Source organism: Phlebotomus papatasi, chromosome 2, assembly GCF_024763615.1.
Source record: "Phlebotomus papatasi isolate M1 chromosome 2, Ppap_2.1, whole genome shotgun sequence".
Lineage (NCBI taxonomy): Eukaryota > Metazoa > Arthropoda > Insecta > Diptera > Psychodidae > Phlebotomus > Phlebotomus papatasi.
In genome coordinates, this window is record NC_077223.1 from 108,088,078 (window position 1) to 108,115,543 (window position 27,466).

The window sequence follows — 27,466 nt, forward strand, 5'->3', positions numbered from 1 at the left end:
AAAAAAATTATTTTAAAAATTTATCAAAAGGAAACTAAACAGATTCAACAAAAGAAAAATCAAAAAACGATGCGTCAATTCGAATTAAAAAAAACTATAACACAACAGATTTTCAAAAAAACGAACTCAGCTAAAAAAAAATTTAAGAAAAGTATAAAATATTTTTATAATATTTTTGTTATACAAATAATTCTATATAATTTTCTCAAAGAACGTTTTATTTATTTGGGAAATGCGTTTCTGAAAATACAAATTTTTGGACGTTTTAGACTGAAGGTTTAGCCCAGTTTCCGAAAGTCTCAAAAACCTAAATAACAAGCAATTTTATTGATTTTTCAAAATCTATTGAATCATTTGCCCTGATAATCCAATTCTAAACAACAATTTCTTCAAATATCTTGTCGGAAAAGGAATTAGAGGAACTAAGCCATATGGCTAAACCTCAGGTCTAAAACCCGTATAAGATAAAATGGGGTAATTCGGAATCATGTCTTACTTTGGTATTTTGAAATTTTCTCACTGTTTCAGATAGTTAAAGAGAAAAAAAAACACGAAGGAATACAATACTTTACATTCGAGAGTACTTCTTCGTTGTTTTTCCTTTTGTCATTTAACAAATTACCCGATCTTACCCTAAAAGGAATTCTTGGTAAAATTAAAAAATAAAACACAAACATTTTATTTCTCTAATTTTGTCTATTAGTACATAATACACACCTCGAATACAATTAATATTCTTTCCACATAATTATATTTTATTATTAGTAATTATTATATTTTATAGATAATGTTTTTTGAATATTATGTAAATATTAACAATTTAAAAAAAAATATGGCACTTCTTTTTAAACCTAATTGATCTTTCATAATAAAAAAAATAAACTTTAGATTTTCTTTGCCAGTGGAATTGATTCAAACATTAAATTGATATTTTGTTGAATATCAAATTCATAAAATCAAAGAAGGATCATGAAAAATGCCATTCTATAGGCAATTTTCGATTAAAAAAATCAATTTAAAAATGAAAAATAAGAAAAAACATTTCATTTTTTACAAACAAAAATCTAAAAACAGTCCCATCGTATTTTCAAAATCCTGGACTAGTTGCATTTTCTTTTAGGTATTCAAGGGAATACCAAGTTTAAAAAAATATCACGAAAGGAAAATAGTTTAGTCAAAAATTAAAGTAATTGAAAAGAAATATTTGTCACTGAAGAAATCCGAAAAAGTTAAAATAACATTCCGGAAATGTTAATTTTACCCTGCAGATTGATCCAAAATCGGTGTAAATATTATCCTTTTCAGGTATATTAGGGGTTAAAATTACCCTTTTTCATGTTAATTTTACCCTTAAAAAGGTGTAAAATTAAAATAAAAAAATCTTGATATATTTTTACATCTAAAAAGTGTTAAAGTTCTGAGGAAAAAAAGTTAATCGCACCCTCTTTTTTCTCAGTGTAGTAACATTTCTAAAGAGCTAATCTATAAAATAGCGACAGCGAAACTATTATAGGTACTTTTTTAATTTTTGATTTATGGTTCACATACGCCAAATGATCCCAATGAGGGCAATACTGAGCAGAGAAAAGCTAAAGGAAATTTGGGTAGAACTACTGGGCTCCGATGGTATAAATACTTCTGGTTCCGGCACATAATCCCAATCGATTTTGTTAGTGCTAATTATCTTGGCGAATACCTTTGCAGACGTCTTCTGCACTCTCGTTCGATTTGGATCGTTAAAGTCGACATGGTAGAGGCCAAATCTCTCACTGGAAAATTAAATGATATTGTCAGGAGCAGAATGAGAAAAATCCGGGATTACTGAATCTTACGTGTATCCAGCCATCCACTCAAAGTTGTCCATGATGCTCCAAGCAACGTATCCCTTAACATTGCAGCCATCCTCGATGGCATCGAGGACTGCATCGAGGTAGGAATTGTAGTAATTGACACGCTCAAGATCTTTCGTGCCCCCAAAATCTGAATACCCATTTTCAGTCACGTAAACTGGAGGGTTGTTGTACTCATTCCGGATCCAGTTCAGCAATTTGTGCATTCCAAATGGCACCACCTACAATATATTTCGAGACTTTACTGTAAAGTGGAATCTTTTTTCAAGATCTCAATCTGAAGAAGTTCAAAAGGCTTTTGTGAAATTTTAATAATTTAATTAAAAACCGAATTTGGATTTTGAAATATGAAAAAATCAAGTTATTTCAAATAAAGTTTGAGGAATAATATGGCATTAGATGTTTCCGGTGTTTCATACCATTCCCTTTTGCCATCATTATAAAATTCGTAAATTTTGATAAATTTACAGGATAGTTACCCAAGTAACAACTCTTGATCAGAACGACAACTAGCCTTATGGCGTCTGTCTACACATTAGTAGAATTTTTTTCAAAAAATTTCTTTTTAAAGAAAATTTCCCCTATCCTTGTAGGCAGAAACGTCAGATTTTTTTTAAAAAAGGCATTTTTAAAAAAAAAATCTACTAGTGTGTAGACGCCAAGGAGAAAATTATTCAAATTGGGTTTTTGATGGCGGACTACACCTTTTACGACGAGAAAAGAACAACTAAATGTATTCCCATCTCTGTCGGGCTATTTTTTCCAAGTAATTGAAGGACTAAAGTAACTAAAAATCCTTTCTCGATAGAAATTCGAGTATCAATTGCCTTGGAATAAATCATCTAAATTCACTCAATTTGCGTATGATGTATAATACCATGGTAAGGAATGGGTTAGGTAAGTAAATAGTAATGACCCAAGTAGCAAGACTTGACTAGAAACACAACATTAGGTCATGAACGTTATTTAAACGTTCTCTACAATACGTCAGCAAAATGACTAAAGTTTAACTTGTTTGACAGAATTAAAATGAATGTAAGTTCAATATCGAAGTGCTGACGTCGTAGTGACGATTGATTATGATGTGCTAGGAAATATAGAAAAGAAATGTATATTGACTATTTTATGACTACATTGTGTGACTCTCAAGGACCTTTAAATATAAACTGAAGAAGACAATATTTCAGGGGTCATATTTCAGAAGAATTTTGTATATTTGAAGTTTAGAGTCTTTTTTATGTCGTCCCGCTGTTTGTCCGTCTATCCGTCGGCGGTCGCCAACTCTAGAGGCTAAATGTTTAGATATAGAGCCTTGGGACCCCCAGAGGACCCCACCATAAGTCGACTTTGGGACCATTTACATGCCACTTTCCCGTACTTAAATTTACTACTTTTTGCTATATAATAGAAATTTCTGGATCTAACTAGAAATAAAACTTTTCTCATTGATATTTGTCTTTTAGAGTAAATCAATTGGTTATTTTCAGTAATACTGTCAAAAGCATTTAACATAAAACAGTCCTTAAACTTCTAGAGTAACTATTTTAATTAAATCTGTTGGTAAATAAAATAATCTTTGATTATCTCGACAAATAAAAAAGTTGGAATGTTTGCATAGGAATTAATGTTTTGTCACAAATTCATCCGGTGGTGTATGACACACTGACACTGAATTAATTGGATTACTAATTTACAACAGAGAGTCTCAAACAACTTCGAGATATACTCACACGAAGCCACACGGAGGCAGCTCTTGGCCAGGATGGATCCGCACTTCCAACAACGTTCGCATCGTGCTGGAAGGATGGAACTCCGAAGCCAGCTGAATTGCTCTGATCATTCTTCGTCACCAAAGATGTTGTGTAGGTATTAAGCCCAAAGTAATCAGACGTTCCCTTGATCCTCTCAATTTCCTCAGGAGTGAACTTTGGTAGACGGGATCTTGGGAAACCCTGTTGCATACTTAAAGCGTCTATCCTATCAATCATTACTTGAGGATAGTTTCCTGTTGCGGAGAAGATTGGATGAGCGTACCATCCGAGGTAGAATTGCAAAGCCAATTCGGAAGCCTCCTTATCATCATCACTATCAGTCTTTGGCTCTTGCCACGATGAGTCCAGAGTTATACCAATTATACCTTACGAAAAATTTAGAATTTGAAAAAAAAAATAAAAAAAAGACATTGAAACTGTTTCAATGTAAACTCTGTCCATGTGATTCAACTTACCATTTTGAGTCGGCTGGAAGCTATCCCTGTACAAGTGAACAGCTTCCGCATGAGCTTTCAGCAAATTGTGTGTGCAGAAATACTCAGGTATCCCTGGAAAAGCATAAGCTGGTGCCTTACTGGCCTGTCCATAACCAAATCCACACACCTGCAGTGGTTCATTGAATGTTGTCCAGAACTGTGCAAAATTGAAACGTAAAAAAACGTTAATTACAAATTTAATTTTTTCATCAAAAGATCTTCAAATTTACTTTAACACGGTCACCGAATCGCTCAAAAACCACTCTGGCATAGTCCGCAAAGTAATTGATAATCTCAGGATTTGTCCAGCCTCCCATCTCCTGGAGCCTCTGTGGCAGATCCCAATGATACAGTGTGACCATTGGTGTGATATCATAGCGCAATAGTTCATCAATTAAGTCACTATAGTAACGGATACCAGGCTCATTGACCGTGTTGACTATTCCGGTGGTCATAATCCTACTCCAGGATAGGGAAAATCTGTAGATATGGGCACCCATTTCTCTTACCATCTCGACATCTCTTCGCCACTGCAGGAAAGTAAAGAAAAATACGAGAAACCTTTAGTTAACTCGTGTAGTCTGTATACCCGAGTTACAATATTTTACTAGAATGTAGAATTGAAGTCAAGGAAACGTAATTTAAACGTCACTGTAGTTACTTTAGGTGGGTCTGGCTTCTTCCTATTCCTTGACCTAGTTATTATGTTATTGTTATCAAAACTAATAGCACAATGTCGTACATTCGGCGTAAAATTCAATTACCTATGGTTAAAGTCAATGAAGTTACCATATGGTAAATTTTATTACAGTCATTACCGCTTTATAATGAAGTGGTTCTACTCAACTTTTTTGCAAATATAAAACCTTACAAAAATACTTAGATAATTACTCCGAGACGATATATAATATAACGTTACTCTAGCTTGATTTTGCTACTTGGGTACTGTATAAAAATATTCTAAATTTTTCATTGACTCTAAAACATATTAAAAATTGAAAAATATAAGAAGAGAATTGATGAAAGTCATGTCACGTGGAAATATTATTACATTGAAAAAAAGACTGGTAGGGTAAAGTGGTACAAGTTGGACAATGGTACAATTTGGAGAGGGCTTTTTGTCTTGATAAATTTAGTACTTTATTTTTATTTGTATATTTTTAATGCTTTAGTTTTATAATTTGGTTCTTTGTGCTTAAAAACAAATTTTGTACTGTATTTATCAAGAAAAAAGCCATGTCCAACTTGTACCGGCGAATTGTCCAATTTATAACACTAATTCCAAATTATATCACTTTACCCTATTGTTATTTAATTTTTATTTGATAAAAGAAACCTCTTAAATCGTCTTGTAATGTACATTTTTAATGAAAAGTTATTAGCTATCTTCTCCCCAAGGATTAATCCCCTGTTGATATTTCAATTGACATCATAGTTAGTTATTCGGAGCGGCACCGATTTCTCCTAAAAGAATTGCTAGTGGCCTGTGAGTTCATACCTTGCCGGATGGGATGGTAGCATACAGAGGATTAGTGATACAAGTTAGTTTATATTGGATCGCGGTAAAGAGTAGATCATTACGAGGAACGCTGATTGGGTTCTGGAGATCTTCTTACAGAGTACCTGATCGGATATAAAAATATTTTTTTTTTTATTTCTAAAAATTGAGAAAAAATCTAAAAGTAAAAGCACTGCACCTGTGACACTGCTCAAAATCCGTAACTATTTCACGTCCTTTCTCATAGCCGAGTACCCACTTTTAACTCAATAGGACAGCTTCTTAGATTAGGGGAGAGCCGGGATGTATGTGACACTTTTTTTATGTTTTGACTTTAAAGGCGTTATATTTCCAAAACACAGAAAATTATCTTGAAATTTTGTATACCACTCATTACAAAAGAAAATGCCCATGCTTCGTGCGATCCCAAGCTTCATAATGACTAAATTTTTCCTATGTTTCTCAATAAATGTTACTCATCGCACTAAAGGAAAATGCCTAGTTTTTAAAATATATATCTTGCGAAGCTACATTTATTGGGGAACATAGGACAAATTTAGTCATTATGAAGCTTGGGATCGTACAAAGCATGGACACTGTCACTTACTTTTTTAAAATAACTTGATTAGTGGCTTTGTTATGCTCTAGGCTCTAGACACACTTACGACTTAAGCCGAGAGACAACTTAGTGGAAAATGATGGAAATGCAGTTTAACCATTATGTCGAGTATAATTACGCTAAGCCGCATCTCGGATAATCCTCAGGTCTGTCAAGGCCCTTACATTTATTTAAAAAATCAAAGAATTATTCACCGCGTATCAAACACGCAGGCTCTCTTCTATATCACTGCTGTTAATCAACTTCAACGTTGTTTTAATATCACTATTACTTACATTGCACAATAATTACCTTTGATTAGTTTCGCTATGATAAAAATGTTAACAGTGTAAAATAAAATTAACTGCAAATCATTTAATCGTGTGGATCACCAAATTCTTACAACAAAGAATCCCCAATGACCCTAATCAATTCTTATCATATCTTTTGCACCAAAATTAAAAACGACTTTTTGGATGAAACCATTAATCTATCCGAGAACAATCTTATTAGATAATCATGATGAATTTTACGTTATATCTTCAATTTATGAAATCACCCCGTAATCGTAATTTTATTAGCCTAACTGATAAATCCTTAAGTGCAAATTGCTATTGAAGAGACACTTGAACATGCTCTTTTTTTTTAAGGAAAAATTTTAAGAAATACCTTACTGATCGTATTTTACTGGGATTTCTACGGTCTTCAGAAGATTTGTGAAAATATTAACAATTTTTGTTGAGCATTGTAATTAGAGAGAAGCGAGCTACCTTGGGACGATTGAAGCTTCGAACTACTTATTTCTTTTCAATATGTTTTATTGAATTTGATCCCATCCATGAAAATATTATATTTTAATAAGTAGTCCAAAGCCTCAATTTTTCTGTAAAGATTCACAAGTCAAATCCATTGAGAACGTCAAAAAATTGAATTGTTTGAAGCTTAAGTCGTGTGAAGGTAGGGCGTTTTCCCCTATCCCGTGCACAATTGAAACTCTCAATTTGAAATGTTCTAACGATCATTTGGAAACGTAATGGAGAGTTAATCTGTTTGGCACCTAGAAAAACTCATTCACAATTCTTCAATAATGCAAAAAAAAAACATCATTTTGAGGTGATTCCCAATCTGAATGGCTATAAAATGCCGTCAGGTTATAAAATGTCTGAGATCAGTTGATCCATCTGAACTTACCTGGTGATAGCTGTCTGCAGAAATGTCTCCATTGCTCTGATCCGCGATCATTTCTGGATGATTGTGAGTCAGGTGATCCCAAATTGATTCACCTTTGCCATCCGCATTCCATCCCCCTTCTAATTGATAAGACGAACAGCCCACTCCCCAAAGAAAATCCGATGGAAATGATCTTTGGTCATTTTGGGCACGAACTCTGAAAAAGAGAGACAAAAAATAATAACTTTGAATAAAGAAAATTAATTATTTAAAGCATTCTTGAATTAATACTTAGAAATAAAATCAAAATGTCTTATTATTTAGAATGCTATCGATCAGTTATTAAATTTGATAAGTGCAATTGTACAAATACAAATAATATCATAAACTTGTTAAACCTATTGAACTGAATTTAGAATGTCACAGCGATCATCAAGCTCTGCTAGCCATAAATAATGCTGAGATTTTCGAAATATCACCTCAAGAGATACAAAAAAAACCTAAAATAATCATATTCAATAGCAAAGACATTTTGGGCATGATTGGTGGGATAAATTGCGCAAGAAGCACTTACGAAAGAGCTGAACATTCCAACAATAAAATTCCAATAATTGTTGCCTGAAAAATAGCACTTGCACTCATTTTGTGATGCATCTCAAATCACTTGCACTTCATACAAAAATCTTCTTCAAAGTTACTCCCGAGAATAATTCTTTGACGCCTCGGTGCTGTGCTAAGGTAAGGCACTTTTCCACAATTCACAGCACAGCAATTAATCCCCAACTAACTCTTTAGCTGGCCAGGCACTCTCTTTTATACAGCTCCTAGTTGAGAGTGCAGCCGAGAGATAAAGATACGACCGAAACTGCTCAATTGTGTCGCTTTTGAAGCGTCTGAAAAAAAGACTCTGGTAACAGGAATAATCAGAGGATGAGCAGGTGATAAGGGAGCTTTTAGAGGTCAATAGGTGTCATAAATGAATTAAGTGGTTTATTTAATGTTAATCAATATTAAATAGGGGAAGGTTTTGCACCTTCGTAATGTTTCAGCTTCGTAAAAGTTAATTTTTTTTCCAAATTACTAAATGACTTTCATCCACGGACATATAATCTAAAAGCTAGTCCTACATCTCACATTTCCTGACAAACTTGAAAGCCTAGGCCTTTTTTCCTGGGTTCAAAAGGCAAAAATAAAAAATGGGCCTAAAATCGTAGTTCTGATGTGTAATATTTTATGCATTTTTGCACACGGCAAATGTCTTTTCGAAAATGCAACTATTCCAAGTTATCACTGTTAGAAAAAAATAGTTCGTACAAGCTCATATGCAGTTATTAAAACTATAAAATATAGTAAGTATAGACCCAACTACATGTTTAGGTTGGCTAACTAAATGAAATAGTTGACCACAATTAGTTGAAGTATCCGTTTCATTTAGTTATCATAACTAAATCAAAATAGTAATGGGTACTATAACATATTAGTTCCAATAACTAAATAAATGGGGTTATCGGATGTAATAAGTATATCATATTAGTTGTGGTCACTATATAGCATTTATTGTGATGCCTATATCTTATTTGTTATGAAGATTAATTCGTAATAGTTGGTTTTTTTTTAGAATTTTTAAAATTATTTTATGCTACTTATATTCCTGTTCCATTTTCTTATAGAAATTCATGCATAAGACCATAAGCATCCAACAGAAGTTTGCTGGTAAAATGATGCAGAATATCACTCTATCTATATAATTTATAATATTTTTATTTATAATTTTTATTTAATTTATGAATTTTAGAAAATATTCACCTGAGATTCGCACTGATTACCCAAGAAAAATTTGGCATATAAGCACGGTGGCTGCTTGAAACTCGAAAAAGCTTCCCCAAGAAGCAAAATAGCTGCCTTACAGAACCAAGTATTAAACAAGTCTTATAGTGCACTTTTAAAAAACTTAAAGTGAGAATTTTCTGTTGAAATTCCTATAGACACTCATAAGATCCTTAAGAGTGCGCCACTTTACTTAAAGTAATCTCAGTGATGGAAGCAAGAGCGTTATAAGTAAATAAATAGATTTTTGGTTCTATAGTGCCTTACTTAGGGAATTCTACAAGACTATTTTAAGAAAAAATTGTTTCTTGGGTCAACACATAAGTAAAAAAACACTCTTTATTATTGAAAACACAAGGATTACAATAGGTGTGATTACTACTTTCTGATTTGTGCAGTGTTGAAACTAGACTGCTTATGGTAGATGTGATTCTTTAATTGCCACTTCGATGTATTTTGAGTATTTCTCATTCAATTTTCCTTGCTTTAAAGTGGAACTTCCCACATTTCACTTTAAATTGGTGGCTGGTCATTTTTGAAATCAGTTACGTGCGAAATATGTTCTGTAAGACCAATTGGAGGTGTTAGAGAAAATCCGAGGATTACAATAGGTGTAGTTATGAGAGAATAATACCTAATCAAGCTCTTGATTGACTGTCAGAATGCAAAGAAAAAATGGTTTTCCGAGTGTCAAAAAACATGTGTTAGAAAAATAGCTCAAAATTGATTTTTTTAATGCGTGATACCTCCTACAAATGGTGAAAATAAGTAGATGAAAGTTCCATCTAAGTAGTGATGCCCAAAATTTTGTGTCCGGTGTAATGTTTTCGGGGAAAATGAGGCCTACAGAGGTGGGAAAAAATGGTACGAAGCTGAGTTAACCAGGGCATATTCGTAAAAAATGCCGCTACATTTTCATTTTCCTGTAGAGAAAAATCCAAGGACTTCGAGGAATTTTGTGAGGCAGAATAATGAACCCAATAAGTAAGAGATTTTTTTGATATAGTGATATAACTAATTCGGTGTGTGTGGCATTCAGTAAAAAATCTTAAATCTTGGATTCCTTTTTTAATACGAAGCTTCAAAACCTTCCCCTAAATACTTTTATATTAGAGACCGGGGCAAATTAACCGCATATAGTATTAGATAGTGGTATTTTATAGCAGAGGTGTGCAAGAAACCGTTGAAACCGAATTAACGTCAAAATAAGTTTGTTATAGTGGCGTTTTGACCATTGACGTACATGTTTCATTTGACGTTAATTCGGTTTCAACGGTTTCTTGCACACCTCTGTTTTATAGTTTGTCTGCGAAGGAAAATTGAGGAAACCACTCTTTATTCTGTGTACTTCTCTTCCTATTCATTGAAATTTTTATCAACCTCATACAAATATTTTTTGTACAAATTATACAGAATGAAAAATTTAATTTGGTGGCTAATCTACCCCGGTCTCCCCTACTAAACTCATGAAATTTTCAAAGCAGAGTAATGTTTCTTTCGAACTTGTAAAAAGAAAACTGAAATAAAGTATTACTTCTCGAACTCAAAAACAAGTGCCATTCGCTACTCACTGGCTTTTAATATCGTTCTGCTCCAGAATTTTTAAGAAAATGTATCATATGACATTGTTATCATGTTTATTATAGAATTTAGCCTAGAACATGCTTTGAGGACCGTTATTTCAAAAACTTTACCGCCAAAATTCAAAATTCAGATTTGGAGACTTTTTTGCTGCGTCAAAATCGTTGGATTTTTTGAGGTTATCTCACATGTTTTTAGTAAATAAAAATACTTCCTCATGTTTTAAGTGAAATATTGCAATAATTATGGAATTATTTAATCTAAAGAGGTGAGGAATATTTGAAAAAAATCTTAAAGAATCAAATAATTGTGTTATATCTTATTTTAGGTATGCTCCGGAGCAGAAAGCTGCAGATCCTCAAAAGGAGACCAGACTCTTGGAGAAACTCCAAGGAATAATTGCAGAGAAGAAGAAAATCCTTGAGGAGAAGGCAAAAGAGAAGAATGAGAGATCAGATAAAGTGGTTGAAAAAATTGAGGAGCCTGAAGAGGAAGAAGAACAAGAGGTAGAGGAGGAAATTCCTCAAGAACCAGTCGATCCAGATACTTTCAGAATTCTCGGGGATGAACAGTTTGTCAAGAAGGAAAAAGTTAAGAGAACTTTGCCTTCGTGGCTTGCCCATCCGATTGTAATTTCCAATGATTTATCAGATAAAAGTGAATTGGTGGAAAAGATGAAGTTTTTGAGTTCAGAAATGAAGGAGAATCTTAAGAAAATGGGAATGGAGACACTCTTTCCGGTGCAGAAACAGGTGATCCCTTGGATTCTCGATGCTCACAGCAATCCTCCACCCTTTAGACCCAGAGATCTCTGTGTTTCTGCTCCGACAGGAAGTGGGAAGACCATTGCATTTGCCCTTCCTATTGTCCAGCTGCTAAGGAAGAGAGTTACCCAGAAGATTCGAGCCCTGGTGGTGCTTCCAGTTCGAGAACTAGCTGCTCAAGTCTTCACAGTGTTTAAAAATCTGTCCAAGGGCACAAATCTCGATTGTCTACTCTTCTCCCCAAATAGATCCCTTGCTGAGGAACAGAAGCTCCTGGTGAAGGAAATCAATGGAAAGATTCATCCCAGAGTTGATATAATTGTGGCAACTGCCGGTCGACTTGTTGAGCATCTCTGCGAAACTCCAGGATTTTGCCTAAAAGATCTGAAATTCCTGGTGATTGACGAAGCTGATAGAATTATGGAACAGATTCAGAATGACTGGCTGTATCACTTGGAAAATCATCTTCAGAAAGACTTCCATGGAGGAAAGATTCCATTTTCTCTCATGACACTCTCAGAAGAATTGTCCAGGCAACCCCATAAGCTTCTCTTCTCAGCCACATTGTCTTCAGATCCTGAAAAGCTCGAGAACATGAAGCTCTTCCAACCCAAATTATTTACCAGCGTTGTTACGGAATTTAAATATTCTGACCAAGATCAGGAAAGTGCCAAACAGCTAGTCGGAAAATATACAACGCCTTCAGAACTTAGAGAAAAAATATGCCAGACGGAGCTTCAAAAGAAACCTCTGACGCTCTTCAAGCTCATCAAGGAGAATTCCTGGAGGAGATTCATCTGCTTCACTAACAACAACGTTGCAGCCAGTCGATTGGCATTCGTCCTGAAGAAGATGGTGGGGGACGAGCTGGTGATTGAGGAGTTGTCAGCGAGCCTTCATAAAATGGCTCGACAGTCGATACTTAAAAAGTTTTCATCAGGAAAAATTCACGGATTGGTGAGTTCTGACACTCTGGGCAGAGGAATTGACGTACCCAAAATCGATGCTGTGGTGTGCTATGACTGTCCCCGGCACGTAAGGACCTACATCCATCGAATTGGGAGAACGGCTCGAGCTGGATATCTAGGAACAGCGGTCACACTGATAACAGAAGATGATCGAGTAGGGTTCCAGAGAATTCTCACTACTGCTGGGAAGCCTGCACTGGAAGAGATAAAAGTATCACCGGAAACTGCAGAGGAAACCACAGAGAAGTATTCAACCGCACTAATGGAGTTGCAGAAGCATCTCAAAAAGGACAAGAAGAGAAAACCTCGTAAGACAGTTAAAGATAAGAACACCGAAAAGAAACCATTCAAAAAGATGCTTTCAGAGCTTTCAAAGGATAAAAAAGTCGATCCTGAAAAGTCAAAACAAAAGAGGAAGAAGAAAGGACTCGACGGTGAAGAAACCAGCTCGAAAAAAGTTAAATTGAATTAATTTTCAGGAATTTTGTGAATAAAATGACATTTTGATTTTTGCAAATATGGAGACTTTTGAAATGTCTCCAAACACCCCCATTCCACGTGGAGACTTCCAAGCTGTCAGAAGGGCGCCTTAACAAAAAAAAACAGTCGTGTCAACAAAATTTCCCATATGCTCGTGTTTTGAGCCTCTCCGGGCAGTTTTTAGCCAGTAACATCGCCGCTCTCTTTTCATGACTGCACCAGATGATAGTGTTCAGTGTTATCAGGGATTTGATAGTGTCTGTGGACAATATAATAAAGTCACGAGCAGGTGTTTTTACACGTTTTGCAAGTGACGTGTCCCATGCGAATTGCCCAGCGCGGATCAGTGTGTGATTGGGGCGCATGAAAGACACGTCGATCGACATCATGGAGATCCGGAAGAGACAGGACAAGACCCCAGACAGACGCAGCAACAGGGATGTGGATGTGTCGCCAGAGGAGAAGATTGAGAAGAGTGACTTGCGCGGGGATAAACTAAACATAGCCATCCTGTTCTTTCTCTACCTGCTCCAGGGCATTCCAATTGGACTAACAGCTGCTATTCCCATGCTCCTGCAGAACCGAGGAGCCACATACAAGCAGCAGGTAGGTGGAAGTTTTACCAGAAATTCCCCGCAAGGAAACCCAAGGAAATCCCCTCCCAAGTAACATTTTTTACTTCATGTGTTACAATGTTAAGAACAGAAAACCATTGTTCTTAAGTCTTACAAAGCGTACAAGGGCACTCTTAATAAAATATCTCAGGGACTTCTTTAAACAATTCTTACAACGATGGTGAAGAATTTTCTATTTCAAGATTGTATCAAGCTTCTTGGAAGAATTATTAAATCCGTCAGATTGCCCAGGAGCCCTTCCCATAAGGCTCATAAGCAATTAAGGAACCTAGTTCCCCGAAAAAATATTAGGTGTCCGATTTCTGTGAAAAAATAAATGAATTCCCAGGATTCCTTCTGGAAATACGTTTGGATTCCCCAAGAACCCTGAAAAATGTATGGATTCTCTGGGTTCTCCGTAACTCCCCTGCAAAAAAATGGATGGTTTCCCCGTGTCGGTCCTGAGCAAATATAGGGGAAAGTGCTCTCCCTTCGAACGTTCATGCCTTCGAATAATGTGAATTTCTTTTGTTTTTCGTAAGAAATTTACACTAAATTATCACGGAATTATCAACAATTGATGATAAACCAACTAATATTTAATAGAAATGTTTAGGTCTTTTAGGAAAACTTAAAGAAAATTCACATTATTCGAAGTCATGAACGTTCGAAGGGAGAGTACTGGGTTTTTATCGGTTTTCTGCAAAAAATTTAAGTGTTTTCAAGGTTTCCTGTGTCTTTCCTGAAAAAATATATCGGTTTCCGGAGTTGTCTCAGTTCCCTAAAGAAAATGTATAGGTCCCCTGGTTACCTTATATCTTTCATGAAAAAATGTATGGGTTCCCGTGGTCCCCTCAGTTCCCTGAAAAAAAATGTATGAGTTTCCTGGGGTCCTCTCAAATCCCTGAAGAAAATGTACCGGTTCCCTCTGTCTGTCCTGAAAAAAAAATGTATAGGTCACCCGGGGTCTCTTCAGTTCCCTAAAGAAAATTTATGAATTTCCCGGGTTCTCTGTGACTTCCCTGAAAAAAATATATGGGTTCCCGGGGTCGTCTCAATTCCCTGAAGATAAGGTATAGATCGCCTGTGTCTTTCCTGAAAAAATGAACCTCTTTCCGTAGTTCCATCAATTCCCTGATAAATGTATAAGTTCTTTATGTTCCTCGAGAGTCCCAGGGCAGATTGGATCAAGCTCCGATAAATGAATTACTCCTTGGCGCAACCGTCGAGCTACCCCGATTGCATTGATTTCCAAGTTTCATTGCACTCATGAAATTTTGACTTGCTTTTTAAAAGTTTACGAATATAAGGCCCCCGGTATTCAAACTAGCACTTTGTCCTTATATACAAACTCAGTCCTTTTAAGAAATACAAATAGCCTACATAATTCCAATAGGAAGTTCCCACCGAACGATTTTCTTATAGGAATTGAAAATCCAAATAAAAATTACTTCGAATTCCGAAATTCCCAATTGTTTATATTCGAAGGAAATTTACAGTATGTTATCTAACCTGTTGACTGTCAAAGTCAAAATCCAAAATCCCGAGAGCCAATTTCACTAAAGCCAAAAGATCGAAAAGACAAAATCCCAAAGGGGGTAAATTCAAAGTGGTCAAAATCCGGGATGGATCGAAACCCTGAAAGGATCAAAATCCAGAATGGGCGAAATCCCGAAAAGCCAAAATTCCGAAAGGGTCAGACAGAACCCCGAATTGATCGAAATCCCAAACAGCCGCAATCACAAAAGGGCTAGAACCCCGAGAATCCCTAATTGATCGAAATCCCGAAAAACCAAAATCCTAAATTGGTCGAAATCTCGAAAATCCAAAATTCTAAATTGGTCGAAATCCCGAAAAGCAAAAATTCCAAAAGAGTCAGAACTCCGAATTGATCGAAATCTCAAAAAACGCCAAAATCCGGTAAAGATCAAAACCCCGAATTGATCGAAATCCTGAAACGCCAAAATCACGAAAGGGTCAGAACCCCGAATTGATCGAAATCCCAAACAGCCGCAATCACAAAAGGGTCAGAACCCCAAGAACCCCTAATTGATCGAAATCCTGAAAAGCCAAAATCCTAAATTGGTCGAAATCTCGAAAACCCAAAATCTCGAATAGGTTGACATCCCAAACGGGTCAAAATTCCGAAAGGATTGAGTTTTGACCCATTTGGACTTTTAACATTTGGGATTTTGGCTGACCTATTCTTTCGCTCACAAATCCAAATTGAATTTCGTATGATGATCGTGAAATGAGGAAGAGTGAGAAAAAGCGAAGAGTGATTTTTTGAATTTCCGAAGTGTTTTACAGTTGGATTCCGGATTTAAGGTCGTGTTAGAAAGTCAAGCAGAGCTATTTTGACCTCTAATTAGGTCAGTTGGTTAATCGTTTAGTTAACGAGAATGGTCTCCAATTCAATCCTAGGTGGAGCAGGAATTTTTCATATCTCCAGTTCAGAGAAGACAAAAGGTTCGCAGATTCTCGCAATATTTCTAGGTTATGCATGTACCATAAGTCCTTAAATTGACCTTATATTTCAAAAATAAGTGGAATAAGAGTACAAGGAAACGTGCAAAACTCAATTTTATTGCCGATTTAACGACAAATAGTTGCTGATAAGGCGATTTCATGACAAGTCAAGCATTTTTTTTTAAGTTTTATGGGAAAAATATAATTAAATTTTCCTGTTTTCTAAGCCAGTTGGCAATTACAGTAGACTATACTCTCGCTCTATCGGTTCTTTTTCAATCGGGCGTAAAATTTTGTTGACAATTTTCACGTTCAATTTTAAAGCAAGTTTGTTCAAATTCGTAATTCTTTATATTTGAGCGCTCTTTGTGGAATTTACAATGATTTTGATGACCAAATCTCTCGATAATTTGGATGATATTTTGCCCCATATGCGCCCGATTCAGAGAGAGTACAGTAGAGTTCCTCAAATTTGAACATTTGGGGGGTATAGATGACATTTCTCACTCCTCAAATTTGAACAACATTTTAAAAAATGTAATGGAATTCATGTAAAATTCACTTTTCCTAATTAAGAAAAATAACTAGAGAATTTTATCAATTGAATTTGTTATTAAATACGTGGAATTTGTTGAGAAAATTAATATAATACGACAATATTGAGGAAATAGCAGAGAAAAATAGTTCTATTTCAAAAACTCTATGCAAAATTTCTTTTACATAACCTCATATTTTACATTTTGAATGCAATCGTCGTTCAAATTTGAGGAGTTCAAATTTGAGGAGTTCAAATTTGAGGAACTCGACTGTAATGGATTTTGTAATAGAGATAGCAATCTGTGGAAACATATAGTCGTCTCTTTCTTTACCGTCCCAGTTTTGATTTTTGTGCTACTTGGGCTACTTGGACTGATTTCTAATAATTTCTTAGGCAGAGTTCAGCTTTGCGTACTGGCCGTTTAGCCTCAAGCTCCTCTGGGCACCAATTGTGGACTCTCTGTACTGGAATGCCTTCGGCAGGCGGAAATCCTGGCTTATTCCTACCCAGTATTTAATAGGGCTGTTCATGCTGATCCTCTCACAGCATGTCAATCAATGGCTTGGCGGCGGAGCCTCTCCGCCCAATGTCCAGGTCCTCACAGTCATCTTCTTTGCCCTGAACTTCCTGGCAGCCACCCAGGACATCGCAGTCGATGGCTGGGCTCTCACAATGCTCAAGAGATGCAATGTTGGTCATGCATCGACGTGCAACAGCGTTGGGCAGACAGCTGGATACTTCTTGGGCTACGTGGTGTTCATGGCCCTTGAATCCACAGAATTCTGCAACACGTACCTGCGAAGTCAGCCCGAACCGGAGGGATTTGTCACTCTGCCGGGCTTCCTGTGGTTCTGGGGAATCGTTTTCCTGGCCACAACGACACTCGTGGCCATTTTCAAGCGAGAAAATGTCCCTCAAGCCTCCAGAAGGTACAAAGATGAGCCGGAACTCAATATCCGACAATCCTACACCCTTCTCCTGGACATCCTTCGGATGCGTCCCATTCAAATCCTCGGAGCAATTCTGCTCACCATTAAGATCTCCTTTGCTGCGTCGGATGCTGTCAGCTCTCTCAAATTAATCGATGCTGGAGTGCCAAAGGACAAATTGGCTCTTCTGGTGGTGCCTCTGGTACCCCTCCAGATCATCCTGCCACTCGTGATCAGCAAATATACCACCGGACCTCGCCCCATGGACGTCTACATCAAAGCAATTCCGTACAGATTGGCTCTGGGAGTCATTGCGGCATTTGTTGTGTGGATCACACCAGCATTCTTTATCAATGGACAGTTCCCAGTTTACTACTACGTCATGCTGATAATCAACTACGGACTGTATCAGGTATGTAGAGAGACACTTCCAATTGGTTAACTCCATCGTACGCTATTTGCAATTCATCAGTGATCTTATTTGTATTTTATCAGTTTCTATTTTGAAGCGCAAAATGATTGATTTTGACCTCAAAAAGAGGCATGGGGACATTTATCAGGGCGCTTATCAATGATTGGAAATTGGGATGAAAAATTAATTTGATGCTTTTCCTGCTTCGCGATTTTATTTGAATTATTTAAAGTCCTATTCGGCATAAAAGATCTTTGGAGACTTTCAGGATAATAAGTCTCCAAACAGAAGTTTGACATTTTATTTTTTTACTGCACGATTTTACAGGAAATAATTTCTTCGAGGTGAAAAAATCCAATTTCATACATTTTTCAAATTTTCCAAAAATTGGAGTATTTCTGAATGAAAAAAGGATATTTTACCAAATTTATATACAGTTTGGACAGTTTATCAGAAAGGTCTTCAAAAGGATATTAAAAATTTTGACTGATAGTATTTGAAGTCAGATTAACTGTTCATCAAATTATTTTTCAATTAATTTTATTCGTCATGGCGTCGTAAAATTAACATCTGTCAAAAAAATCTCCAAATTTCAGGACAATGGGGCTTTTAGCTATGATTTGGATAAAGGTTAATTTGGATAAACTAGAACTACATTTGATTAGAATATTATCAAAGTTCACATCCCATTATACAAACAATTTACGAACTGTTTTGATCTGTCAAAAATCTCCATTTCCCTAATTATAATATTGAAGTGTTAGCATTTATCTTTCGAACACTAACTGAGAGAAATCCGAAAAAGTTAAAATAAAATTCCTGAAATGTTAATTTTACCCTGCATTATTGATCCGAAATCGGTGTAAATATTACCCTTTTTAGGTGTATTGGGGGTTAAAGTTACCGTTTCTCATGTTAATTTTACCCTTAAAAAGGTGTAAAATTAACATTAAAAAACGTTGATATATTTTTACACCTAAAAAGTGTTAAAGTTATGAGGAAAAAAAGTTAATCGCACCCTCTTTTTTTCTCAGTGAAGCAATATAATGCTTGCAGTAGGTTAGATTATTTCTAAAATTATTGCATTTTAACTATAAGAAGATTTAAATACGCGCAAACACTTGATCTGTCAATGAAGTCTCCAAATATAAAAATTAAGTTTTTGTCTGCAGTAAATTCAGAGCGAGATTCTTGTGAAGTAAATTGGATAATTTCGAAAAATTATTGCTTTTTTGAGTATAGTTCATGAAACATATTCATTCATCTCTAAGAAGGTTTTCAAACTCTCCAAATGCATCATTGAAGCTTGCGCTGACAGAATTTTGAGAATATTTAATTTAGAATAGTTTAGATTATTTTCAAAATTATTGTGTCCACAATTATCTGTCAAAAAAGTCTACAAATATAAAATGGAGAAGTTTCTCTACTAACATTCACAGCAAGAATAGGTTTCAGAACAAATTAGATTATTTCTAAATATGCATATGATCTCTTTTACTTCACGTAATTTGCAAAAAAAAATCCGGATCAGTCGGATCTGTCAAAATGTCTCCAAACATTAAACTGAGGCTTTTGGCTGCTAGAATTCACAGCAAGATCAGCTTTCAGAACAGATTAGATTATTGCTAAATATTTTGTCTATTTCATTACTAAAAATTCACAAAAAATAAAACTTTTCTGATTTGGTTGGATCTGTCAAAAAGTCTCCAGATAACTAATTGAGGCTTTCAGCTACTACAATTCGCAAATATTTTAGCTTTCAGAACAAATCAAATTATATCTAAATGATTTGTGTGCTTTATTGCTTAAAATCTGCAATTATTTTTTGGTCTCTCAAAAAAAGTCTCCAAAAATAACATTCAATCTGATAGAATTCGCGGCAAAAATAATCTTCAGAACAGGTTAAGTTTATTTATATTTTTAACTCTTTTATACTTCAAATTTCTTCTTCGTGTTCATCATAGCCAACTTAAAATTCACTATAACTTTTGATCTGTCAAAAATTTTCCAAAAATTTGAATTGAAATTTTCGACTACTAGACTTCAAAGCAAAATAAGCTATAATAGATGATATAACTTTTTCATTTTTGCACAATATTTAAACACAAAAAATTTATCTATCAAAAATTGTCTCCAAAAATAGAACTGAGCCTTTCGGCTGCTAGAATTCGCATGAAAACTTCTCCTTTTCAAAACAAATTAGTCAAACAAAAGTCTCCAAAAAGAGTAATGAGACTTTCTGCTACTAGAATTCACAGAAAAACTAGTTTTTATAACAGTTATTACTGTTTCAATTCACAGATTTTTATTTTCAATTTACAAAATATAAACAAAAATTTATTATCTGTCAAAAAATGTCTCCAAAAAATAACGCTTTTTTGGCTGCTATAATTCACATTAAAACTTTTATCTTTCAGAATAGATTTAGCTTATTGCTATATTTTTTGAGTCCTCTAAGATATTTATAAAATTCTTTCATCTGTCAAAAAAGTACCCCAAAGGTATAATTGATTAAGCTTTACTCTACAAAATGGAGAAAATAAAGATCAGTTTTAGACAAGCTAATTTTTTTTAATTATTGCATCTTTCATTTTAGGAAATTTTCAAAATGAATTTAATCTGTCAAAAAGTCTCCAAATGTAGAACAAAAATATTTATTTTGAATACAAACGCCATTTTGTTTTTCGTTCGCTTTTCATGCATTTAAAATAAAATAGCTCTAGTTCTAGTTTTCTTATTTTAAATATTTTATGCTCAAATGAAAGGTCTTGTCAATCCCTACAATTCCTATTGATTTTTTTTACCAGGAAATTGAATCTTTTATAATGAGTAGCGGAAAGTACTTTACCTTCGAATGTTCATGCCTTCGAATAATGTGAATTTTCTTTTATTTACCAAAAGAAAATTCATATTATTCGAAGGCATGAACGTTCTGTAGAGAATTTTGGTGGGAAAATTGAGTAATAATCTGGGCTGGAATTTCCGTGTTTATTTTTGCAAAATCGTCCGACATCCATTTGCAGATAACCCTGTACTCGATGTTTGTGGCTGTGATGGCGTTTTTTGCGCGAATCAGCGATCCCGCTGTGGGAGGCACTTACATGACCCTCCTGAACACTGTCAGCAATCTCGGGGGCAATTGGCCGTCAACTGTGGTGCTGTGGCTCGTGGATGTGCTCACGTGGGGCCGATGCAACATTCCAGACTCCCAAACGGACAACATGTGCGCCAGTCAGGAGCAGAAAGATGTAAAATTTCAAAGATTTTCCCTGCCCCTAAAATTTTCTCTCAATTTCCTGATGGATTTCTTTCAGGCCTGCAAATCCGCTGGAGGGAAGTGTGAGATAAACATCGATGGGTACTACATCGAATGCGTCATTTGCCTGATCTACGGGCTGTTTTGGTATAAATGGGGCAGGACAAAGATTGCCTACTTACAGAGGCTTCCTCTGAGGTCGTGGAAGGTCGTTGAGGAGACATCATCGAGGGATTCCGAGAGTTTGCTGCGGAATCAAAATGCTGTCCATTGATGTGGAAGCGAACTTTTTTTTTGTTTTAGGAAATATTGACTATAAAAATTCTCTTGATAAGAGCTATCAAATAAGCGTGCGAGTGCAATTTTTGTGTGAGAGAAAAATTGATTATAGGAAACTCAAATCATTCTGGATATTTTTTTTCCATCTCCGAGCTACTTATGTGATTTATTGGCACATCTGTGAGTTTATCATTGTGCGTGATTGGTGGAATTAGGCCTATTTGAGTATTTTTTTCACAAATTGTTAATAAAATTGTAAAAACAAAGTGCACAGAAAATAAAAAAGAAAAAAGACCGTTTGACGAAATATTCAAAATGAAATTTTTGGAGACTTTTCAGCTTACCTTGTTTTCTGGTGCGTGGCGCTGCAATCAGTAGTCCCGGTTTAAATGAAAAGTTGTGCAATTTTTTCTGTTTTGTTTTTTCTCTGATTTTCAGTGTGATTTATCAAGTGAAAAATCGTGGAAAATGTACACCTGGATTCACTGCAATACCTGCTACAGGTACTTCGACAATGATACGCAATTTTACATGCTAAATTGCTCGCATATCCTCTGCGCGAGTTGCCTAAAGAAAATTGGTGAGTAACGCCATTTTTTGTAAGCAAAAGTCCGGTTTTTGGACGGGAATCAGCTCTCCGGAAGCTGAAAATCCTTTGTTTTGTATCTTCTAGTCCTGGCCAATGCAAATGAGTGCAAATTCTGCAAAAGACCCGTGCGCTACAGGAAGATTTCCAAAGATGTAAGTATCGTGAACAGAAAATGATAAGCTTGCTTTAATTTACAGTAAGTTGAGATTCTTACGAAAACCACAACCTTAACTCTTTCGCGTCTCACATTTATTCAGCAGATGAATTCATGTAAAATAGTTTTTCCTAATGCTTTATGATCAAATATAATAGTTCAGAGAGGAAAAAAATTCCATTGCGTGAAAACTCGGAAAAACCCCGGGTCATATGTGACCCTATTGTCCTCAAGGGAAGTGTACATACCATTTTCAAAATCTATATCATGGGCTTTTAAAGAGTTTTTTTTTTTGCTTGAAGTTATTAATTTGGCCAAAACCATGGCAAACTGGATTGTCTTGATGAACACTGTACTCCTGGTGTTCAAGGAATCTTCCTGGTAATCCCTTGTACAGTCACTGTCACAATATTTTAAGTGGTATTTGGCAAAAATATACTTATCCACATATTTATTCACACACAATACAATTGCACAATATGAGACGCTTGCAGAATACTCTAAAATATTGCAAAATATGTTATAATTTATCAGATATAAGATGAAATGTCCAGGAGCAAGATGTCCCACCTGCATTTCACAAAGAAAACAATGTCCCAACTACATTTCGCTATAGGTTTGGGACGAAAACACTGTTACCCTTGGGGACAATAGGGTCATATATGACCCGGAAAATTCTACACGCTTTTCTGGAAAATTGAGAGTAGTTTATTATATCAAAATATGCAATATACAATCTTTGGATATTCTATTTTGTGTTTCTAAAGAACTTTTTGCTGAAAAAAATAAATTAATATAAAAAAATTTTGAAAAAGAAAAGTCATTTCACAAAGTTCGAAATTAGTGATTTTTGATCTCAAATATTTTCTTTTCCTGAATATCTGGAGTCTTGAGAAAATTAGCCAAGAATTTTACATCCTTCTATTATGATGTTGTGCACAAACCGAAAGATTTCAATTAATGTAAATAGTCAAAAAAAAATTGTTTTTTCCCCGGGTCATATATGACCCTAATGACGCGAAAGAGTTAACCCTTTTAAGACGATTGGTATCACCAAATATCACATAAAGAAAATAAGTTTTCCTGACTACCTAAAGTTATTTTACTGCTCGAACTCAAAGAGAGAGCAGTTAATCGTCTTTTTTCAAATTGTCATTGTTCTGGAGCTTAAACGGTAAAAGATATGGACTTCCAGTCTTCGATGACCCCTAATAAAAAAAACAATATCTCGTCGTTTTTCCCCCTACCCACCCCCATATATCCCCTTCAAAACTATAGTTTTTCCGTTTTTCTCAAAATTGGCCCAAGTTTTTTCTATGATTTTTGGATATGTTTTAGTTTAGAGCTAGTCCAGGCGAACATTTCGCCCAAACGTACCTATGACCGGAAAATTCGCCATTTTTTAATTATTGAAAGTCAAAGATCAACCACTTTGGAAGGGTTTTTTGTTAACCAATTTGGGCTGGTATGCACAGTAACAGCTGATTTATTAGGCTTATTTATTAATTAATCAGAAAACCTATGCACAAACACAGAAAATGACGTCCCGAAAGCTCTGTTAATAAATCAGTTGGTTTCCCCTATCCACCGCCCGATGGCAGGACTAACGCTGAGAAAAACTTGAGAAGTTTTTCAATTTAAAGATTTTTGTACATTTTAAAGCATTCAAGAGATTATTTTTTAGGCTTATTTTACGTCTTTTTACTGTGAGATGTTGAAAATCTTAGTAATGATGTATGAACATTTATTTTCATTGTAGATTTCGCAAGGAAAGTGTTACTAATTTGTAGAAAAAAATGTGTATTCGTTTTTTGTAACACATGACCCCCTGGAATTTTCTATACGAATATTTGATTAAAAAAAAGTAGTTAATAGTCAGAAAAGATTATAAAGTAAGATCAGAATAAACGCAGAATTTGAAAATATTGATAAATATTAATCGAAAGAATTGTTAAATCTTTGGTAGATAAAAATCAGTGCTCAATGCTTCAAGAAAAAAAATGAAAAAGTATAGGCGAAAGTTTATAATATAATTTATAAGAAGAAATCTGACCATTGGTTCTCAAATGAAGTCTGTATTCACTAAATCTTTAAAAACAAAACTGCTAAAATCAAAACCTCTTTGGTATACGTAAAATTAATTGCCATTGCCTTCTTTTCCTCACAGTCCCAGGTTATTTTAACTTGATTATAAAAAAAATGATAATTTTTAAAGTTTCTCATCAAAACTGTTTTACTTGATTTTAAGGTGATCACCTGTAAAACTGTATAAGACCACATAAATCGTAATTTATTTCGTGAATTATATCAATTCCTAATGTTTTTTCTACTTAATTTGACGATAATAAGTCTAACAAGCTCCTCTCGAGGAGCATGTTTATAAATAAGAAATTTAATTAGTTAAAAAAAATGTTAAGTACTGTACATAGCAACATTTATTAATTTGAAATTAAGCTTTCAACGGCCACTTTAATAAGAAACTTATTTATAAATAAGTAAGCTGGTTACTGTGCATAGATTTTCTTATTTATTAACGAATTAATAAATCAACTGCTTACTGTGCATACCCCCCTTGGTTAAATCTGGATTTTTTGAAAAGGTAATGAGATTTCGAACCTAGCTGCATCGGTCTTCATCGGTAATGAATCGGTTAAGTACCGATTTTTTGATTTTCAAATGCTTTTGTGATTTACGAATCAATTTGATCTCTAGACTGAATGTTTCAAAATTATTAAAATGAGTTCAAAAATGGGGCAAAGAACAGAATTTCCTCAAAGAACAATTCCCAAGTGGATATGGATATATGAAATTTTAAGGTCCTAGTAAAACGATTTTATTGGTTTTTCTGTAAGCACAAATTCATTAAAATCAGGTTAAAATCGGTTTTTACAAATTTTCAAGAAAATTCTTAGTTGATAATTTCAAATTAGGCTTCCTTTCTAAGAAAAACTGCTTTTGACTTTGATAATTCTCAATAGCAAATGTTCAAAGGACTTGTAGCATTTCTCAAGACCTTTCATTTCCGGTTTTGATGACTGGTTGTGGTCCATTAGATAGGAAGTTTTGCTGATTTTGAGAGCAGAAATATAAATGGATTTTCGTTCTGGGAATCAAACCTGAATATAGCCCTTATCCAATGGGCAATTTTCTAAGTTGATTGGATGAGATTCTATCTGAAGGTTAAAATGTCTCAGGAAAATTTAGAAATAATTTCAATTTTCCCAGCTCGATCCTAAACTCAAGGAGTGCTTTGATCTGCAACAGCACAAGAAGATCGAGGATATTGGGAAGAATTTAAAGTTAGCACAGGTACAGTACAAGCATATGCATAACAATACAGTGCTAAAGAGGATAGAGGAGAAGGTGAGGAAGATGAGGCAGTTGGATCAGAAACTGCAGGCCAAAAATGCTCAGATGAGAAAGTATCTGAGTGAGTTGAAGAAGAAAAATCGAGAAATACCAAGAACTCCGGAAGGGGGTTTCATGTCCTCCCAGATGAGCGTGAGGAAGGAACCTTTGCTCACAGTTGCTTCCGGAAGTTCTTCCGGATCTTCATTCAAAGCTCCTTCTAGAGCTTTTTCCGGAACGTCTTCCGGAAGTGATTCTGGTCAGGCACGATCTCCGCTATTTCTACCAAGCTCAAATAGCCAGACATCCAATGAAAAATCATACCCAACTGGATTTGGGCTCAAGAAACATCCACAGATCACCAGGCTGTGAGTTTCTCTTTTGTCCGGAAGTGACCTTTTCTTACAAAATCTTTACTTTTCAGGTCCAAACTGTCAGCCAATAGCGCAGAATTCTATCGGTAAGTCATTTAATCTACATTTTCATCTACTCTCCCCAAACAGCTTTAAGTTTACGATGAACTGCAACTTCTGAATCCGTCAGAGATTGAATTATTGATGACTCTGAACTGAGAAAGGTATTCAGAGAAGTAGAGCAAGAGAGAATTGCTTTATTAGTTGCAATAATAATTTCCATAATTTTTCCTACTTTACCCATCTAATCACACAATGTTTTTTTTTCTCTCAATTCTTCCATCATTTTATTCTGAAGAAAAGCTGAATTTTCACACAATGTTCAAGTGAATTGTGTAAAGATATTAAAAGAAAGAAAGAAAAACGAAGTAACGATTATAAAATATTGTAAGATGTTGTTGAAATCAGATTTAAAAGAAGAAATATAATACATTGAAGTTGACTAAAGGTTTCTCATAATGTTGAGAGTTCTTTCAATGATGTTTGCATAAAGATTGAATTGGTGGCCTTTTGGGTAATCACTTTTTTTTTCACAACATAATCAAGTCAGTTTTGGTCGTTTTGCAGCCAAAGTCACGAAGAAAGTGCTAATTTTTTGAAAAACAGTTTATCTCCAACTCGTTAAAAATTGCTCAATAAATTGCAGAAGAAATTACTCGATCGCGTAACTGAATCATCGAAAGCATTTTTGGTAATTTGACTCTTTTTTAAATGCCAAAAACTGGAAGAGGTTTTCAGGTGTCTTCAAGGGGGAAGTATCTGACATTAGCCTAAAACTTGTAAATGCAAAATGTTCAAAAGTTTCATTAATTGAAAAGTTATTTTCAGGGGCTGCATAAATACTCTTCGTCATCGTGAGCAGCAAATAAATCAATAATATATTGACACTTATTTCCTCTCAAAAATCTTTCAAAAATGTCCGTCAAAAGTCAGCTGATCGACACGATCGTTGCATAAAAATCGATAAATTGGCGCATTTTTTTTTACAGACATTGACAGATCGTCATCATTTTGTTCGACATATCGAAAAGATCATTGGAAATAGATACAGATAAGTTTTTCAGAGCTCCAGAAAACATCACGACTTGTATAGTAGATTTAGAATAGAAACCGCTTCATTTAGATTTACACTCCATTAAACATGGCGGCTTTAATCTTGATAGCTCTTCATCAGACAGCACCGTTTTAGCAGTATCCATTTTATGTTACATGCTCGGGCAGTCGCATACATAGTGAATAACCGTTTCCTAAATTTGATTGCATCCTCTGCACATTATGTTTCATTGGAAACTCATCCTATTCAGATGTTTGTTTAGACAGTGGACTGATTAGAAGATTAATAAACTGCCGATCTCTCCAGCAACTGCCTCCCATTAGGTACGCTGTCCTTTTCTTAACCTAGATGGTCATAAACAGTTTGGACACACGACCAATGAAAGCAGTCCTTGTCCCCACTGCCGCGAAGCAGTCCGCTTCTTCAT

The 27,466-nt window shown here is 35.1% G+C and overlaps 4 protein-coding genes across 4 annotated transcripts in view; 3 read left to right on the forward strand and 1 right to left on the reverse strand.

The window, feature by feature from the left end:
• Positions 1–655: 655 nt before the first annotated feature.
• On the reverse strand, positions 656–8,194 carry LOC129800719 (myrosinase 1-like). The gene is made up of 7 exons (XM_055845318.1): positions 7,939–8,194; positions 7,386–7,581; positions 4,329–4,628; positions 4,078–4,255; positions 3,581–3,987; positions 1,833–2,071; positions 656–1,769 (listed from the first exon to the last, which is right to left on the reverse strand). Exons 1-7 carry the CDS (start codon positions 8,016–8,018, stop codon positions 1,541–1,543), a joined length of 1,629 nt encoding a protein of 542 aa, XP_055701293.1. The 5' UTR covers positions 8,019–8,194; the 3' UTR covers positions 656–1,540.
• Positions 8,195–10,926: 2,732 nt separating this feature from the next.
• Positions 10,927–13,021, forward strand: LOC129800717 (probable ATP-dependent RNA helicase Dbp73D). The gene is made up of 2 exons (XM_055845315.1): positions 10,927–11,040; positions 11,101–13,021. The coding sequence occupies exons 1-2, from the start codon at positions 11,018–11,020 to the stop codon at positions 12,974–12,976; spliced, it is 1,899 nt and encodes a 632-aa protein (XP_055701290.1). The 5' UTR covers positions 10,927–11,017; the 3' UTR covers positions 12,977–13,021.
• Positions 13,022–13,055: 34 nt separating this feature from the next.
• Positions 13,056–21,788, forward strand: LOC129800722 (acetyl-coenzyme A transporter 1). Its single transcript, XM_055845321.1, has 4 exons — positions 13,056–13,590; positions 16,999–17,946; positions 20,970–21,194; positions 21,261–21,788. Exons 1-4 carry the CDS (start codon positions 13,348–13,350, stop codon positions 21,474–21,476), a joined length of 1,632 nt encoding a protein of 543 aa, XP_055701296.1. The 5' UTR covers positions 13,056–13,347; the 3' UTR covers positions 21,477–21,788.
• A 53-nt stretch (positions 21,789–21,841) lies between these two features.
• Positions 21,842–27,466, forward strand: part of LOC129800727 (uncharacterized) — a 37,299-nt gene continuing 31,674 nt past the window's right edge. Inside the window, exons 1-4 of the mRNA XM_055845334.1 lie at positions 21,842–22,061; positions 22,155–22,222; positions 25,450–25,940; positions 25,997–26,032. Coding sequence (XP_055701309.1) covers positions 21,950–22,061; positions 22,155–22,222; positions 25,450–25,940; positions 25,997–26,032 — 707 coding nt within the window. The 5' untranslated portion in view covers positions 21,842–21,949. The remainder of the gene's footprint in view (positions 22,062–22,154; positions 22,223–25,449; positions 25,941–25,996; positions 26,033–27,466) is intronic.

Coding starts and splice junctions, on each gene's coding strand:
- LOC129800717 (XM_055845315.1), top strand. CDS start 11,018: ATGGAATTATTTAATCTAAAGAG. Junction 11,041..11,100: donor GAATTATTTAATCTAAAGAG/GTGAGGAATATT, acceptor ATCTTATTTTAG/GTATGCTCCGGAGCAGAAAG.
- LOC129800722 (XM_055845321.1), top strand. CDS start 13,348: ATGAAAGACACGTCGATCGACATCATGGAGATCCGGAAGAGACAGGAC. Junction 13,591..16,998: donor GAGCCACATACAAGCAGCAG/GTAGGTGGAAGT, acceptor ATAATTTCTTAG/GCAGAGTTCAGCTTTGCGTA. Junction 21,195..21,260: donor CCAGTCAGGAGCAGAAAGAT/GTAAAATTTCAA, acceptor GATTTCTTTCAG/GCCTGCAAATCCGCTGGAGG.
- LOC129800719 (XM_055845318.1), bottom strand. CDS start 8,018: ATGCATCACAAAATGAGTGCAAGTGCTATTTTTCAGGCAACAATTATT. Junction 7,582..7,938: donor TTGGAATGTTCAGCTCTTTC/GTAAGTGCTTCT, acceptor TCTCTTTTTCAG/AGTTCGTGCCCAAAATGACC. Junction 3,988..4,077: donor CTTCCAGCCGACTCAAAATG/GTAAGTTGAATC, acceptor ATTTTTCGTAAG/GTATAATTGGTATAACTCTG.